Raw genomic sequence first — 15,997 nt, forward strand, 5'->3', positions numbered from 1 at the left:
CAAGAGAAGTGAGTTTGATCCCAGGATCAAAACGATCCCCTGGAGGAGGGCATGGCAACCTACTCCTGTATTCTTGCTGGGAAAATCCTGTGGACAGAGGAGTCCATAAGGTTGAAAGAGTCGGACGTGACTGAAGCGACTTAGCATGCACACATGGCTTTGTGGCATGGCTGTGGGAGGCCTGAGGCTCTCCCACTTTCCCGACCAGAGCAGGAGGCCTGGGGAGGGGTGGCTCTGGGGTCTGTCTTCCTCTTCTGGGCGCCCAAGGGAGCAGCAGTGCGTCCCAGATCCTCGGCACACACTGACCTGTGTATTATCTCATTATGTACATTTAGGTGGGATTTCCCTCTTCAACTCTGATCTCAGCAGATCACCCCCAAGTTGGGATTCACAGGCTGCTTGGGGGTTTCTCTTCCTCTTTGTTGCTTCCTGTCGGCCAACTCGGATTCCCAAAAGATACCACAAAGGATTTCCTCTCCTGCAGGGCACATCAGCCCTGATTCCCGCTCTCCTTTGCCCTCTGATCAGTGGGGAGCATTACAGAGGGCTGGGCCTCCCTATCCTCCCTCGGTGGGTTCCCGGATGCTAAGAGCCTAGAACAGCCCTGAGTATCAGTTCTTGTCTTTCTCTCCTGCAGACCCCTCCTCCCTGCCCCCTTGTAGGTTTCGTGAGGAACCTGGGCCTCCAGAGGGTGGAAACCTCTTGTTCAGAAAATATTAAGAGCAAGGCCTCTGAGGTCAGACCGCTGTGGATTTGAGTGCCTGCTCCACCCTCCATAGCTCTATGGCCTCAAGAATGTTGCTTAACTTCTGGGAGCCTTTGTCGTCTTCCCTGTGAAATGGGACTTCGGCCTAATTGGTTGGGTGGTTATCAGGTTGTTGTTCAGTCACTAAGTTGTATCCAACTCTTTGCGACCCCACGGACTGCAGCACATCAGGCTTCCCTGTCCTTCACCATCTACCGGAGTTTGCTCAGATGTCCATTGAGTTGGTGATGTTATCTAACCATCTCATCCTCTGCCACCCGCTTCTCCTTTTGCCTTCGATCTTTCCTAGCATCAGGGGCTTTTCTAATGAGTTAGCTCTTACCATCAGGGGGCCAAAGTATTGGAGCTTCAGCTTATGAGGTTAATGAGGTGACAGGAAACCTTTTAACATACATGTTCAGTAAAAGTTGACGATTCACCTCCTCCTCATTATTATCCTAATTGGTATATCATAGTACATGCAGGTATAAATTTTTTGGTGACTGCTGTATTGACATAGAACCTATATACCATATAACTCATCCTATAGGGGAATCTTCACCCTTTTATTCCAGCCCTGTGATGAGTCCTGAAGTAGATGGGGGTGGGTAGGTGGCTGTCAACCACTGTAAGTCCAGGGGTGGGGTTTCCTCTCACTTTTTCCTAGACTCCAGAGCCCCTCTCCCAAAACACTGCTTGGTGGGGCGTGCGGGAAAGGGAAGGTGGGACCATTTCTGGGCACGCCTCCCAGGATCTCACTGTGTGTTCTTGTTCCCACAGCCCCCAGAGAGCTTCTGAATTCTGTAAGAACTCTGCCAGATCCCTGGTGGCCCTTTACCACGAGGGCGCACTGCCTTGCGAGTGCCACCCCGCTGGGGCCATCGGCCACCCCTGCAGCCCTGAGGGCGGGCAGTGCCCGTGCCGGCCCCACGTCATCGGGCGGCAGTGTACACGCTGTCAGACAGGCTTCTACGGGTTCCCGCACTGCAAACGTAAGTGCATGTTCGGGGCCGCCAAGGTCATCTCTGGTCCAGGCGGATGAAGCCCACCCAGGGCAGGGCCTGTCCAGTTTCACTGTGCTGGAGACTCACCTGGCGATCTCGTGAGAGTGCAGATTCTGAGTCAGGAGGCCTGGGCTGGGGTTTGAGAGTCAACATGTCCCGCAGCCACTCAGAGGATTCCCATGCCGCTGGTCCAGGGACCACACTCTGAGTAGCAGGCTTCTAGAAAAGATATATTTGTGTCTCCCGGGCTAGGGGAGCCAGGCCCTTGGCAAAGTAGGTGAAGGGAAATAACCTTAAGCTTCAAAACACTGGACAGCTCAGCCCTCTTCCTAGTGGGATGGGTTAGGCTTCAGTTTTTGCAGCCTAACCACCAAAGCTTAGTTGAGGTGGGAGGAGACCCAGGGTCAGAGGGCACATCCTCACTGAGGAGGCTGTGGATCTTCATCTAAGAATTGTCCTGCTAGGGCACATCCTCACTGAGGAGGCCGTGGATCTTTGTCTAAGAATTGTCCTGCCACCCTAGACAAGGGGCAGCCCAGGCCTTGTGAGGGGTGCAGAGTCCCCGTGTGGAGGACAGCCTTTGCCTGCCGCAGGCCCCATCCCTGATCTTGGGCCCAGTGCCCTGGGTCGACATCAAGGCCCTTCAGGGAGACTGAGAGGAGCAGACCCTCTGACAAAGGCCAGGCCTCACGTTAGAATGACACACAGCGTCAGCCTGGGGGTGAGGGGGCGGCTCCTACAAGTGTCTACCTTGTGGTCAGTAGGTCCAGTGATGCCTCACTCAGCGTCTACACGCTGTGTCCACCCTCAGCATTGGATGTGGTTGGTCTTGGCCCCAAGAAAGGAGCCTTTCAGATCAACCACACTCAGCGATGCCATAATGAAGGAAAAACAAGACCTTACTCCCAGACATCCTTTGGCAGCTTCTGGAAATCCTGGCAGTGCAGTTTTGCTGGAGGTCAGGGGCGTCTAACCCTTACCCTCTTCATCCTTGGCCAGCTTGCAACTGCGGCCGGCGCCTTTGTGAGGAGACGACGGGGAGGTGCCTGTGTCCTCCGCGGACGGTCAGGCCCCAGTGTGACGTGTGTGAAGTGCACTCCTTCAGCTTCCATCCCCTGGCCGGCTGCGAAGGCTGCAATTGTTCCCGGACGGGCACCGACAGGCCCGCCACCCCGGAGTGCGACAGGGACCACGGGCAATGCAGGTGAGGCCTGGGGGCTAGCCTGTCGCATCCTGTCCTGGGAAGGGAAGATGCTGTCGGCCCCCACTTGGGTCCTCGTTTGCTTCCCGCTTCAACACTGCTCCATGGCGCTCCCCACCCAGGACGGGCGTGGTGTGTGGAGTAACTGGTCCCTGGGGCTCAGGGTAGCCTGGCAGAGCCTGGGTAGGCAGGTTGCTGTTGCCTGAGGTCCCAGCAGCCTCACTGCCCTCTCCAGCCTCGTCTGTGTGTGTACATGCCGCGTGTGTGATACAGTGATCGGCTCCATCTCCTGGGTCATTGGGTGGGGAGCACCTCTTGGCCTGTACTGAGGTTTGGGCTCCGAACCTTCTCTCTCATAAGCTGCTAGTTTTGTTAAGGACAGTACATGATTAAGTCTAAAATCCGGATCCTGCTACCCTGACTCAGACAGGTGAGCTAGAGGCCATGTGGGGGGTCTCCACCTGGGGGGGTTGTTTGTGGGGAGGGTGGCAGGGTGAGCAGTACCTGTTGGAGAGCCTGGCCTGTGAGGGAGGCTGCCCCCGGGCCCCCCGCGCACAGCTGCTGAGAGATGAGAAGGAGAGGGCGGCTCAAACAGATGCTGTGGGGCCAAGATGCTCTTCCAGCAGATCGGCTCCGCATATGAAGCCAGAGGCTGGTGTCACGTGATCCGGGTGATCAGCCTGATCTCTGCAGGACTGGAGAGTAAGCACAGGGGGTGAAGAAGAGGACCCTGTCTCCTAGAAGAAGAGGCTGGAAAGAATCCCACAGGGATTATGTGGCAGGGAGACCGAAGCAGATCTTTTTCCATCCAGGCATGTGTGGCGTGCGCGTGTGCAGGAGACAGCATGAGACTCGGGTCCCTTCTGAGTCCCCTCCACATCCCCCCCATGCCCACCCCGGGTACCGGAGGTCTGGGTCTGCGTCTGTGATCCGGGTGTGACAGCCGGGAGGGGCCATGGCTGCTGCTGGCAGGCGCCCGCACCTCCAACTCCCCTGCAGCTGTGTTCATTTCCTGAGGCCGCTCTGACAAATGACCAACCACACGCTGGGTGTCTTCAGAGTCAAAGGCTAAAGTCTGAAATCAAGCCGGTGGCACCATGCTCTTCCTCAAGGCTCCAGCAGAGACCCTGTTCCGTGCTTCTTTCCTTCCCGCCTTGTCGACAGCCCTTGAAATTCCTTGACTCTGCCTCTGTCGTCTTGTGGTTTCTCCTTGTGCATTTCCGTCTTCACATGGGGGTCTCCTCTGAGTGTGTGTCTGTGTCTTTTCTTTCTTCTTTTAGCCTTTGATTTTTTTTTAAACCTTTTCTTAGTTGAGGTACAGTTGATGTATAATATATACGTTTCAAGTGTGCAACATAGTGATGCACAATTGTTTAGAGTTATACATCATTTATAATTACTATAAAATATTTACTATATTTCCAATATTTTATAACTTGCTGTAAAAAATATCCTTGTAGCTCATTTGCTTTTCTGTAATAGTTTGTACCTCTTAATCCTACCTCTCTTGTGTCCCTCCCTCCTTCCCTCTCCCCACCGGTAACCACTAGTTGGTTCTCTGTATCTGTGAGTCTGTTTCTATTGTTTTATATCCACTAGTTTGTTTTATCTTTTTAGATTCTATGTATAAGTGATATGCACTATTTGTCTTTCTGTCACTTATTTCTCTCAGCATAATGTCTTCTGGGCTTCCCAGGTGGCGCTCATGGTAAAGAATCTACCTGCAATGCAGGAGACTGGGGCTCGATCCTTGGGTGGGGAAGATCCCCTAGAGAAGGAAATGGCAACCCGCTCCAGTATTCTTGCCTGGAAAATCCGATGGAACAGAGGAGCCTGGTGGGCTACAGCCCACAGGGTCACAAAGAATCAGACACGATTCTGAAGTGATTTAGCACGCATGCACAGTGACTTTCCAGTCCAAGCATATTGTTGCAATTTCAAAATTTCATTTTTTCTTATGGCCAACTAGTATTCCATTATATATATATGTATACCTGTGTCTTTCTTTCCTTTTAAGAATACCAGTGGTATTGAATTAGGACCTGCCTTACTCCAGTATAACCTCATATTATGTCTGCAAAAGTCCTCCTTCCTAGGTCACATTCTAGGTACTGGGGGCTTAGAACTTGGATGTATAGCAGCAATGTTGACTTTTCCTGAGGAAGGACCCTTAACCATACCTGTGATTGTTGCTTCATTCCTAGTAGTTTCTTTGTTCTTGGGGAAGGAAGCTGAATGAGAACTTGAGTCATGGAAGATTCCAAGATTTTAAAACCACAGGTTGTGAGTCTTCCCTGAGTCAACTTGGTTGTCTGTCCTTCTCAGACTATGGGCTTAAATGGAATGTGACTTGCACAAAGAATTTTGAGGTGATACCAGAGAGTTCTTATCACAGTTAATGAACATACATTAGGATCTGTTCCCTCTGGTACATAAGCTGTTCTCTAGAAGGAAACCAGGGACTTGGCTCATTACTAAAGACTTTGGGTCCTGACTGCACCAGTGGGCCTGTGAAGATGTCTAACCCATTTCCAGTAAGTCCTGATGTCTAAGGACAGTGATACTCAGCGTAAGCACAGACTTCTACCAGGACCTGTAGAGATGCCACGGAATAGAAAGGTGCACTGTGCAGGATTTGCTTGCTGTCTTGTGGCCAGAGAAGATGCGTACATGGGAAGCTCAAAGGGCCTAAATGTGCCAGTCATGACCCAGTCAATGTAGAAGAAGAGAGACCAGACTAGACCAAAGAAAACTGAAGAATTAGAACTGGCTTCAGCACATTATAAAGAAATTATCTTCCAATTAAAAAAAAGAAAAAAGAACTGCCCTCAGAGAAGGAAATCCAGGATATTATAAAACGGAAACTAGGATTGAACAGATTGAACTAGGAATGATATTCCTTTTAATATATTTGAAAAACAAATCAAAGGAAAGAATCCAACATCTAATTGTTCAGAGGAAAGAACAGTCTGACAAATAAGTGGAAGGAGCAGAGGGGGAGGTGTTAGCATTAAAATCCTCCCCCCACTCAAGGGAGTAGGAATCTGGATAAAAGCAGATTGCAATTTTTAAAATATATAAACTAGAAGGATCTGTTGTATAGCACATGGAACTCTGCTCAATGTTATGTGGCAGCCTGGATGGGAGGGGAGTTTGGAAGAGGATGGATACATGTATATGTATGGCTGAGTCCCTTTGCTGGTCACCTGAAACTATCACAACATTGTGAATTGGCTGTACCCCAATACAAAATAAAGAAAGAAAGAGGGATAGAACAAGGTTCCATTTGAATAGGAGAATGAGCAATGTATAATCTTGGGAAAAACAAAGAAAAAACCAGATGCAAGAGCAAGAGGGGCAGATAAACAAGGAGAAGTGGAATGAACAGTCATTGGGAGATGGAATCCTGGCAGAGTACAGAGCCCAGGACACTGTAGTGGCCTCAGTCGTAGCTGCATACAGTGTCCCCATATTTAACTGAAAATAAAAACTCACTAAGCTGTAACTGCAAACCAGTCCAACAAAGTTCCGTTTTTCCATAATGACTTCTTTACTTTTTCTTCTGAAAAGAGGACACCCCAGGGAGGAGGTTGGGGCTGGGACTGGAGGTTGGGGAAGCATGTACGTGGGTGAGAGTAAGAGAGGACCCCGAGGAGAAGATGTAGACACACAGGACGGAAAACAGGTGTGGGGGTCCCTGTGATTCATCATAGGAGGCAAAGGAGCCACAGGGATGGAGGAGAATTTTCAGGCAGGAGGAGGAGAATTCACTGTCTTAGAACCAGTGGGAGAGTTTTAAAAGGGATTAGCTGCTCAGCAGAAGAAATTGCTATGAACAGAACCTCACACACAGTTTCTCAATGTTGCTGCCACAGAAAAAGGAACCCGAGAACGCATTGAAAACTATAAATATCAGGGCTTCCCTGGTAGTCCAGTGATTAAGATTCCGCACTTCCACTGCAGGTGGTGTGGTCTCAATCCCTGGTCAGACGCATTAAGATCCCACGTGCCCTGTGGCTCAGCCAAAAAAAGAAAAATGCTTAAGGCATCATCTAAGAGAGAGAGATTTACTGTAGAGTTTTAGATACAAATTCTAAGGAGTGTTTAACAAACCTTCACTCGCCAATGACAGTTGAGTAGACTAGAAAATGCCTAACTCAGAACTGAGGCAGGCTGTGTAGTAGTTTTGCCCATACCCGAGGGAACATCAGCAGGAATGGAATCTCACTGACCTGCATTGCATCCAAAGCAAAAGGTGAAATTGTTTTATCTTGTTTTATCTTTTTGTTACCAAAAAGACTGTAATCACCTAATGGGATGACATATCTACACATGATCAAAGTAGATTTGTCATGAATGGGCCCTTGGCAGATAATGTAAGAAAAACTTCAGTTTATTACATGACTGTAAATTGCACAAATTACCCATGATAATTCCAGTGTTGATGCCGAAAAAGCTTTTGACTGCCTAAAGGATTATTTCTTTAGAAAACATTAGAGGAAAGAATGCTCCCACCACCTTTGAAAAATTTCCTAATGAAAATGAAGAATGTGTTTAGAGGAACCTAACATTCAAGGAAAAGAAATAATCGAAGATAGCTGGAAGTGAAAGTGTGAAAGTGTTAGTTGCTCAGTTGTGTCTGACTCTTTGTGACCCCATGGACTGTAGCCCATCAGGCTCCTCTGTCCATGGGATTTTCCAGGCAAGAATACTGGAGTGGGTTGCCATTGCCTTCTCCAAGTTCCACTATATATTACAATTATTTTTTAGTAGATATATTAAGATTTTTAGTTGGAGTTTCAATATTGAACCCTCAAAAATTAGTAGAATGAATATACAAAGAAGTAAAAGGATATAGTAGACCTGAAAAGCACTGTGAACCTATTCAATGTAATTAAGATTTATACAAAATCACAGGACAGTAGGATAAAAATTTTATTCAAATTCCCATAGACTGTAAACTGGGACACACTGGAATATATCCAGGGACATAAAACAAAGTGCAAAAGCTTCATGGTCTAAAGACATTGGCCGACTTCCCCTGTGGCTCCGACAGTAAAGAATCTGCCTGTAATGTGGGATACTTGGGTTCTATCCCTGGGTCGGGAAGAAGCCCTGGAGAAAGGAATGGCAACCCACTCCAGTATTCTTGCCTGGAGAATTCCATGGACAGAGGAGCCTGGTGGGCTACAGTCCTGGGGTCTCAAAGAGGCGGACATGACTGAGCAACTAACATTTTCATTTTTCACTTTCAAAGATATTGAAATCATACAGAGTCTGTTGTCTATCACTGTCCCACCTACATTTAAAACTCTAGATTCTATTTCTTCTTCAACCTCTGATTGCAGAAGTATATTGTGTAAAAGATAAAAAGTCCATTGTTTGGGATAGCTCTCTGGACTCTGGTCTTAAAGGTTGATCAAAATTTCATTTTTTATAGCAACACAGTAATTTGCTTCTGTTTTTATAAGAAATGGATGATTATGCTGTCAGATTCTTTGAACGAACGAAAGGTCTAGAATATCCTCAGAAGATTTTTATTGATCAGCGACAGTTATACGGATGCTGGGAATCACTGCTTTAAAAAAATACCATGATGTCGACCACCTTCAAGACATTTTAAGATTGATTACAGGAGATGGCAGTTCACCTGGACATTCAGTGAAACCACAAGTACAAACATGCCATTTGAGAAGAGCAGCAGCTAAAGGAAAGCTGTTTGTGGGGGGAACCTCAGCCAGTGTCACAGATTTACTCCGTATTTGTGTTAGATGGAGAAACAAAATGCCAGAGAAGGTCATAGACTTGGCATCCTGGGAACAGAAGTGCTTCCAGCTCTGCAGAAATCCACAAGCCCCAACAACTTGGAGAAGCAATTCCTTTGATGCACCTCATCAAGTAATAAATAGGAATGGTAAATTCCAGACGGCGTGCAGGCAAGCTCTGGGACACGGTGGTGAGCAGGGCAGATGGAGCTCCTGCCACAGGATGGAAGAGCTCAGCGTTCTCACCTGTGTTCCCTCTTCCTAGAAGCTCCCGCCTCTTAAAGTTCTTGAGACGATTAAATACTCCTGTGCAAAGCCCTTCGAACGGTACCTGACGCACACTAGCGCTGGTATTAGCTGTCGCTATTATTTGCCAAGCACTTGGCTGCCTGCCTTCCACCCTTTATACTTTGTCCCCCTGAAGCCCCACCCATTCTTCTGGCTTCAATCACCTCCATGATGGATGATTCCCAGACCCAGAGCTCCAGTCCTGGGCCCTGACAGACAGCTTATCCCCCCTTCATGGAAAATCATTTCTATGTTGGTTCCTGTACTAGCTTTTCTTATGGGTCTTAGAGGACAAGTCTCCTGACCTCTTTAAGCTCCTATCCCCTCACACATATAATGAAGTGTTATGTTAGATGATCTTTAGGGGCCCTTCAAGTCTTTGATCCTACTACTGATTCTATATCTGAAACCCATGCCATTGTCTTGCTCTTCAGGCTAGTCCTCTCTTTGAACTTAATTTTTTTTTTTTTTTTACTTATCCGTGGCAGCCTTCTTCCTGTCTCCAAAGCCTGAGATCTCTGTATCACCCTAGAATCAAGCCCTTCTCCCTACAGCCCATTAGGTGTCAACTTCTGAAACAGTATGTATTATCTACCTTCCTTTCATGGCCCCTGCAGGTCCTGCACCTGGAGAAGTCCTTTTACAATTGATCATCTCTGAATTGACCTTCCTTTTCCTGGTGTACTTTCTCTCTCCCGCCCCCTCTCTCCCCTTCCTTTCTTTCTTCCTCCCTCCTTCCCTCCCTCTCTCTCTCCCTTCTTTCTTTTTCTCCTTAATTGAAGGGGAAATGCTAGTGTGCAATCACCGCTCTCTCTCTTGCTTGGTCAGTCGTGTCCGACTCTCTGCAGCACCATGGACTGTCACCGGTCAGGCTCCTCTGTCCATGGGATTCTCCAGACAAGAATACTGGAGTGGGTTGCCATTTCCTCCTCTGGGGATCTTACCAACCCAAGAATCGAATGTGCACCCCTTGTGTCTCCTGCCTTGACAGCCAAATTCTTTACCGCTGCGCCACCAGGAAGCCCATACACATTTATACTGGGATTTAAAAATCTATTTGCTCTGTAACTTTGTTATTAATGCATAGAGAATGTTGATAAATGCGTATGTTTGTGATTTCATCTTCTTGGTATGTGGGGGTTTTTGAAAACAGGATAAAACATTTCCTTCAGTCTCTGTGATTTTTTTTTTTTTGGTCTTAAATTCTGTTTTATCGGTTAGTGTGTTTTATGGCTGAAACTATTTAATATATCTAGCACCTACTCCAGTTTGGGTGCTGTTTCTCGTACAGAAGGCACCCATGCCTACTAACAAGAGGTCATGGTCTGGAAGGGGAACCTCCACTAGTTATGACAACATGTCATAATGAACGCCGTATTGTGTGCAGGCTACTGGAGGGTGGGAGTTGCTCTGCCCGGTACCATGTCTGTCGAATCACCCTTTGCACAAGAACCTTCCCCAATTACCCATTGTCTGAGAGGATAAAGACCAGCTTTCCATGATCTGGCTGCCACTTACCCTAACTTAAGCCTTTCCCCCCAGCTTCTGTGGTCTTTCTCGCACTCTCTAAATGCTTTTCACCAGCCTTCAGTTCTTCAGTTATGGGTTGTCCTTTCACCTCTTCTGCTGCTGCTGCTGCTGCTAAGTCACTTCAGTTGTGTCCGACTCTGTGCGACCCCATAGACGGCAGCCCACCAGGCTCCCCTGTCCCTGGGACTCTCCAGGCAAGAACACTGGAGTGGGGTGCCACTTCCTTCTCCAGTGCGTGAAAGTGAAAAGTCAAAGTGAAGTCGCTCAGTCGTGTCCGACTCTTCACGACCCCGTGGACTGCAGCCTACTAGGCTCCTCCGCCCATGGGATTCTCCAGGCAAGAGTACGGGATTGGGGTGCCATTGCCTTCTCTGCCTCTTCTGTTACCCCCTCCCATTTATCCGCATCCTTCAGGAGTTCTGTGTTAAAGGTACAACTGCAAAGAAGGCATGAAGCCTCTGCAAGCCCACAGGGATGCCCCCGTCATCTCGTTGCTGTCCCATCTTTCACATGCTCACCTAACTTTCTGCGTCTCTGTGTCCTATGTCCTCAGGGAAAATGCCCCAAGGTCAAGACTACCTGACTGTACTTTGTCCTCTCCCTCTCATGTCCCCTAACTCAAGGATGTGTCTATAGAAGACACTCAGTAATTATAGGGTGAATAAATGAGCAGATATAAGGTAGACTTTGCATTCCAGATGAAAACTGGACTTGATGGGGGTACAATATGACGGGACCCATGGTATTTAATGAGCAAAGGATAGAGTTCGCCCTCATGCCTGACTTTCTGGTGACCTGCGGGACAGGCGGCGAGCACGCACACACGCGTAGACATCTTTACATAATGTTTGGCCCTGAGCCCGTTGCCATGGAGACGACCTCACTTGACCAGCATCCTCAGTGCACCTCCTGGCAGCGGTGACTGGAGGCTTCCTGCCGTTGACGTAAGGGCGACTCCTTGGGTAGCACAGCATCTCCCTGGAGGAGTGTGCGAGGTCAGGCTGACTTCAGGTCGTTTTCTAAAGATGTTCAGCCAGACTTTGGGGAAGGAAGTTTCCTTTTTATTCCCCATTGTCATGGCACTGCTCCAAACTCCTTTGTTTGCTTGTCTTTGCACAGGATTCATGTGTTCGGGGCTCTCAGCACTGCGTTGCTCAGACATTGCGTTCTCCACATGAGCACTTGCCCATCAGGCCCACCTGGGATCCTTGGGGTTCAGCTCCCAGGCCACTGCTCTCATCACCATGCTCAACTTTTTGCTTTTTTCCATCCACTCGTATGTGCTCAGTTGCTACCTACGTGCTAAGTGAGGCTCAGCGCTTTATCCCGTGTTAATGCGGTCACACCCTCTCTGCCCAGCTCTCCCACCACGTCATCCCATGGTTGCCTTGAAATAAACAGGCACACATTTCTCCTTGTCTCGACAAGCAGCTTACACAGCTGTCCTCCCAGAAAAATCCCCCTCCACCTTTCTTTTCCAGTGAAGTGGAAATATTAAGAAATAGGCTCCATCTGCCTGTCCTCACCCTCAAAGCCTATGTCCAAGTGAGCGCTCAGGGTCACCTGTCCCCCAGTGGCGCTCAGGGTGGGAGGGGCTCGTGGGCACCGGCATCCTGTGATCACACCCATGGGCCAGCGGCCCTGTGTGTTTGCAGGACGACCAGCTGCCCCGTGGCACTCTGCGACAAGACCAGTGTCCGTGCACAGAGTCCTTTCCTCACCGCCAGGTGGGAGAAGTGGAGAGCACCCTGCTCAGTGGGGTCACCCCCAGAGTCCCTCCCCTGATCACGTCTCCTCTTCCTGATGCTTTTATGTGGAGGGGTTATCTATACTGTTTCTTCCCATCTCTCACACCCGTGCCCCCCTCCCAGAGTTCTTACGCTCCAGAAATAGGGAGCATCGTCTGGGAACAGGCAGTTTTCTGGAGGACCGTGATTGCATTTAGTCTGGGATTCACAAGGAGAGAGTAGGTGTTATTCACCTTTGCCTAGGAACAAAATTATGTGTGCTACACTGTGTATGTGTGTGTGTGTGTGTGTGTGTGTGTGTGTGTGTGAGAGAGAGAGAGAGAGAGAGAGAGATGATGTAATCTGCAAGTGGGGATAAGTGTTGAGTTGGCCAGAACATTCATTTGGGTGTTGTTTCTTTCTTTTTTTAAAAAATAACACGTTACAGACAAATCTGAACGATACTTCTCTGAGAAGATGGTCCATGGTTTCTGCAGCTCCCCAGACCATCCCCTATCCCTCTGAGTTGGCAGCCCAATGTACCAGAGCAATCACTCCAAGCAGATCACTTCTACCTTCCACCTATTTTACTAGAGGAGTGATTTGGGGAATATTTTTTTCCTCTGTAGAAGAAACAATCTCTATAGATATCAGGGAGGGAGGGAGATGAGGGGGTGGGGCTGAAATGATATTTGCCCTGCCAGCAGGTCTTGTAGGTGAAACTGATTTTATCTTCTTAGATGTGGTGGGTGGGATAAAGAGACCCCCATCTGCTACCCTTTGCTGATACCACAACAAGATTTCTTGTTTGGCTAAGGCAAACTTACTGGAATATAAAGTTATATTTATCTTTTTTGGGGTGGTCTCTGGGGTGCTCCTTTGGGCTTCCTTGGTGGCTTACATGGTAAGGAATCCACCTGCAATGTAGGAGACCCATGTTCGATTCCTGGATTGGGAAGATCCCCTGGAGAAGGGAATGGCTACCCACTCCAGTATTCTTACCTGGAGAACTCCATGGACAAAGGAGCTTGGCGGGCTACAGTCCATGGGGTTGGAAAGAGTTGGACACAACTGAGCAAATGACACTTTCACTTTCTGGGGTGAGATTTTTTTTTTTAATTGAAGTATAGAGTAACACTTTCACTTTCTGGGGTGAGATTTTTTTTTTAATTGAAGTATAATTGATGACAACATTATATAAGCTACAGGTGTACAATATAGTGATTCATAATTTTAAAGGTTATACTCCATTTACAGTTATTATAAAGCATTAGTTATATTCCCTGTGTTGTACATTAAATGTATTCCTGTAGTTTATTTTATACCTAATAGTTTATACCTCTTACTCCTCTCCCCCTGTATTGCCCCTTACTTCTCTCTTCCCACTGATAAGCACTGGTTTGTTCTCTGTATCTGTGAGTCTGCTTTTTTGTTATATTCACTGTGCATTGTATTTTTTGGATTCCACACAGAAGTGTGATCATACAATATGTCTTTCTCTGTCTGACTTATTTCACTCAGTATACTTACCCTTCAAGCCGCTCCATGTTGCTGGAGATGACAAGATTTCATTCTTTTTTATGGCTGAGTAGCAGTCCATTGTATACAGATGCCACATCTTCTTTATCCTGGCATGAGATATTTTAATAAATATTAAAAGACAGGTGAAAGCTTACATTTGGTAGCCAGTTAATGACAAAATATTTCATATCAGGTTGTCCTCCTAATCATCTAGTGGAAAGCAGATTTCCTAATGGTTTCTCTAGACCCACAGGAAAGGCTCGGTGTGGAGATCCACCAGGCGTTGGCTGTGGAGCTCAGTGGCCGAGCCGCTTCTTCCGTCCCCACACCTCAGAGGTGGGCTGCTCAGTCCTGAGGAGCTGCTCGTGCTTTTCAGCCAGTCTGGTGCTCAGAGCTCCCCGCAGCCGCCTGGGCGCCCGGCCCCACACAGGCCATGGCCGCCCTCCCCACCCGCTGCAGCGTCAGCCGTCACTTAGCCGGACAACTGGGAGCCCTCCTTGCTGTCCCCTCCTTCTGTCCCCTCACCCAGACCACGGTGAGCCCCAGCATCGTCACCCTGAAACAGTTTGGAGCCCATCTCCCCCTCTCCGTCTCGAACACCTCTGCCCCCGCTTGGCACCCCGTCTCCCCGCCGCAGAGCTGCCCACAGCTCAGTCCTTGACACACAGCCCCCTGTCCTCCTTCCTCTCTGAAAGCTTTCAAGATGACGTCCCCCCGTTTGAGAACTGGCCAGCTGCCAGCACTGCCTGGCGTCTCCACCACCGCCTCCCCTCTCTCACGGAGGGAGAACGGAGCCTTGAGAAGCTGGGTAACTTGCTGAGACGCTGTCTCTAAGTCATGTGAGAGCTGGAGCAGAACTCCGGCCAGTCTGCCCTCAGCGTACAGGGCTCAGCCCTGTGCCCTGGGGCCCTGGGACCATGTCACAGCGGCCGGGCCCTCCGTCCTGGTGAGCTGACCCCTCCCGCCTCTCCAGGCTCTCCATCATGGGTGGTGACTTGGGTCAGGCTTGGGAGTAGGCTCTGGGGTGAGGGAAGGACAGAGGACCTGGGCCTGAGAGCTTCCAAAATAAGGGTTAAGTGGGAATGTGAACAATATACACATGGGGTCTACACCAGAGGTCAGAAGGCCAACAGACTCAGTCTCCTGGAGGGAGAAGACTCCCGCCTCTCCAGGCTCATGGTTTAGCATCCTTGCTTGTACCCCTGCTCCAGGAGCTCCCCACTGTGTTCCCTGCACACACTGGGCCATGTACCCCTGTTCTTGCTCTCTGGAATGCCTGCCCCACCTTCTACCCCAGGACGCTTGTCTTTTTACACTCAGCTCAGGCATCACCTTCCCCCAGGGAGGCTGGGTCTGTGTTGGCCTTCTGACCCCTGTATAGACCCCATGTATATATTGTTCACATTTCCCGCCTAACATTCACCCTGAGAGCTCTCATACCCAGGGAGTCTGTCCTTCCTTCACCCCAGAGCCTAGTACCAAGCCTGGCCCAAGTCATCATCCACAATGCTCATTGCTCTTTGCTCTCAATTAAGGTATAACTGGCATGTAACCTTATGTTAGTTTCAGATGTAAACATAATGATTCGACATTTGTGTCTATTGTGAAACGGTCACCATAGTAAATCTAGTTAGCCCCCATGATCGGAAATACTTACAAATTTTTTTCTTGTGATCAGAATTTTTAAGATTTACTCTTAGCAGCTTGCAAAAGTGCAATATGGCATCATTAACTATAGTTGCTGTGCTGTACATGACATCCCAGGACTTGGTTATTTTATAACTGAAAGTCTATATCTTGTGACCCATTTTTCATTAGGATGCTGATCACTTTGAGCTGCTTTGTGTGAGCGCCTTGTATCTGCTTCTTCGCATTTTGCTTGGAACTGGCACCTGTGGGCAGCCTCTAGGTCTACTTGACTGGCTTTTTAAAAAAAATTTTTATTTATTTATTTGCATTGGGTCTTAGTTGCAGCACACAGGATCTTCATTGCATCATGCAGGATCTTTCCTTGCGGTGCACAGACTCCCTAGTTGTGGCTCAGTAGTTGTGGTGAGCAGGCTCAGTTGCTTCGAGGCATGTGAGATCTTAGTTCCCTGACCGGGAATCGAACCCATGTCCCCTGCATTGGAAGGTGAAGTTTTAACCACTAGACCACCAGGAAAGTCCCTGAACTGGTTTCTGACATGCAGCTGCACTGTGGCAGTGCAGGTCAG

The 15,997-nt window shown here is 48.6% G+C and overlaps 1 protein-coding gene across 4 annotated transcripts in view; it reads left to right on the plus strand.

Annotated features, from left to right (window-relative positions):
- The window catches only part of LAMA3 (laminin subunit alpha 3), a 246,512-nt gene that overhangs the window by 137,838 nt on the left and 92,677 nt on the right, over window positions 1–15,997 (plus strand). For all 4 annotated transcript variants that reach the window (XM_070452750.1, XM_070452751.1, XM_070452752.1 and 1 more), the window contains 2 exons: window positions 1,526–1,737; window positions 2,749–2,953. In XM_070452750.1, the coding sequence (XP_070308851.1) occupies window positions 1,526–1,737; window positions 2,749–2,953 (417 nt within the window). The remainder of the gene's footprint in view (window positions 1–1,525; window positions 1,738–2,748; window positions 2,954–15,997) is intronic.

This window comes from Odocoileus virginianus, chromosome 22 (genome assembly GCF_023699985.2).
Source record: "Odocoileus virginianus isolate 20LAN1187 ecotype Illinois chromosome 22, Ovbor_1.2, whole genome shotgun sequence".
Taxonomy (NCBI): Eukaryota; Metazoa; Chordata; class Mammalia; order Artiodactyla; family Cervidae; genus Odocoileus; species Odocoileus virginianus.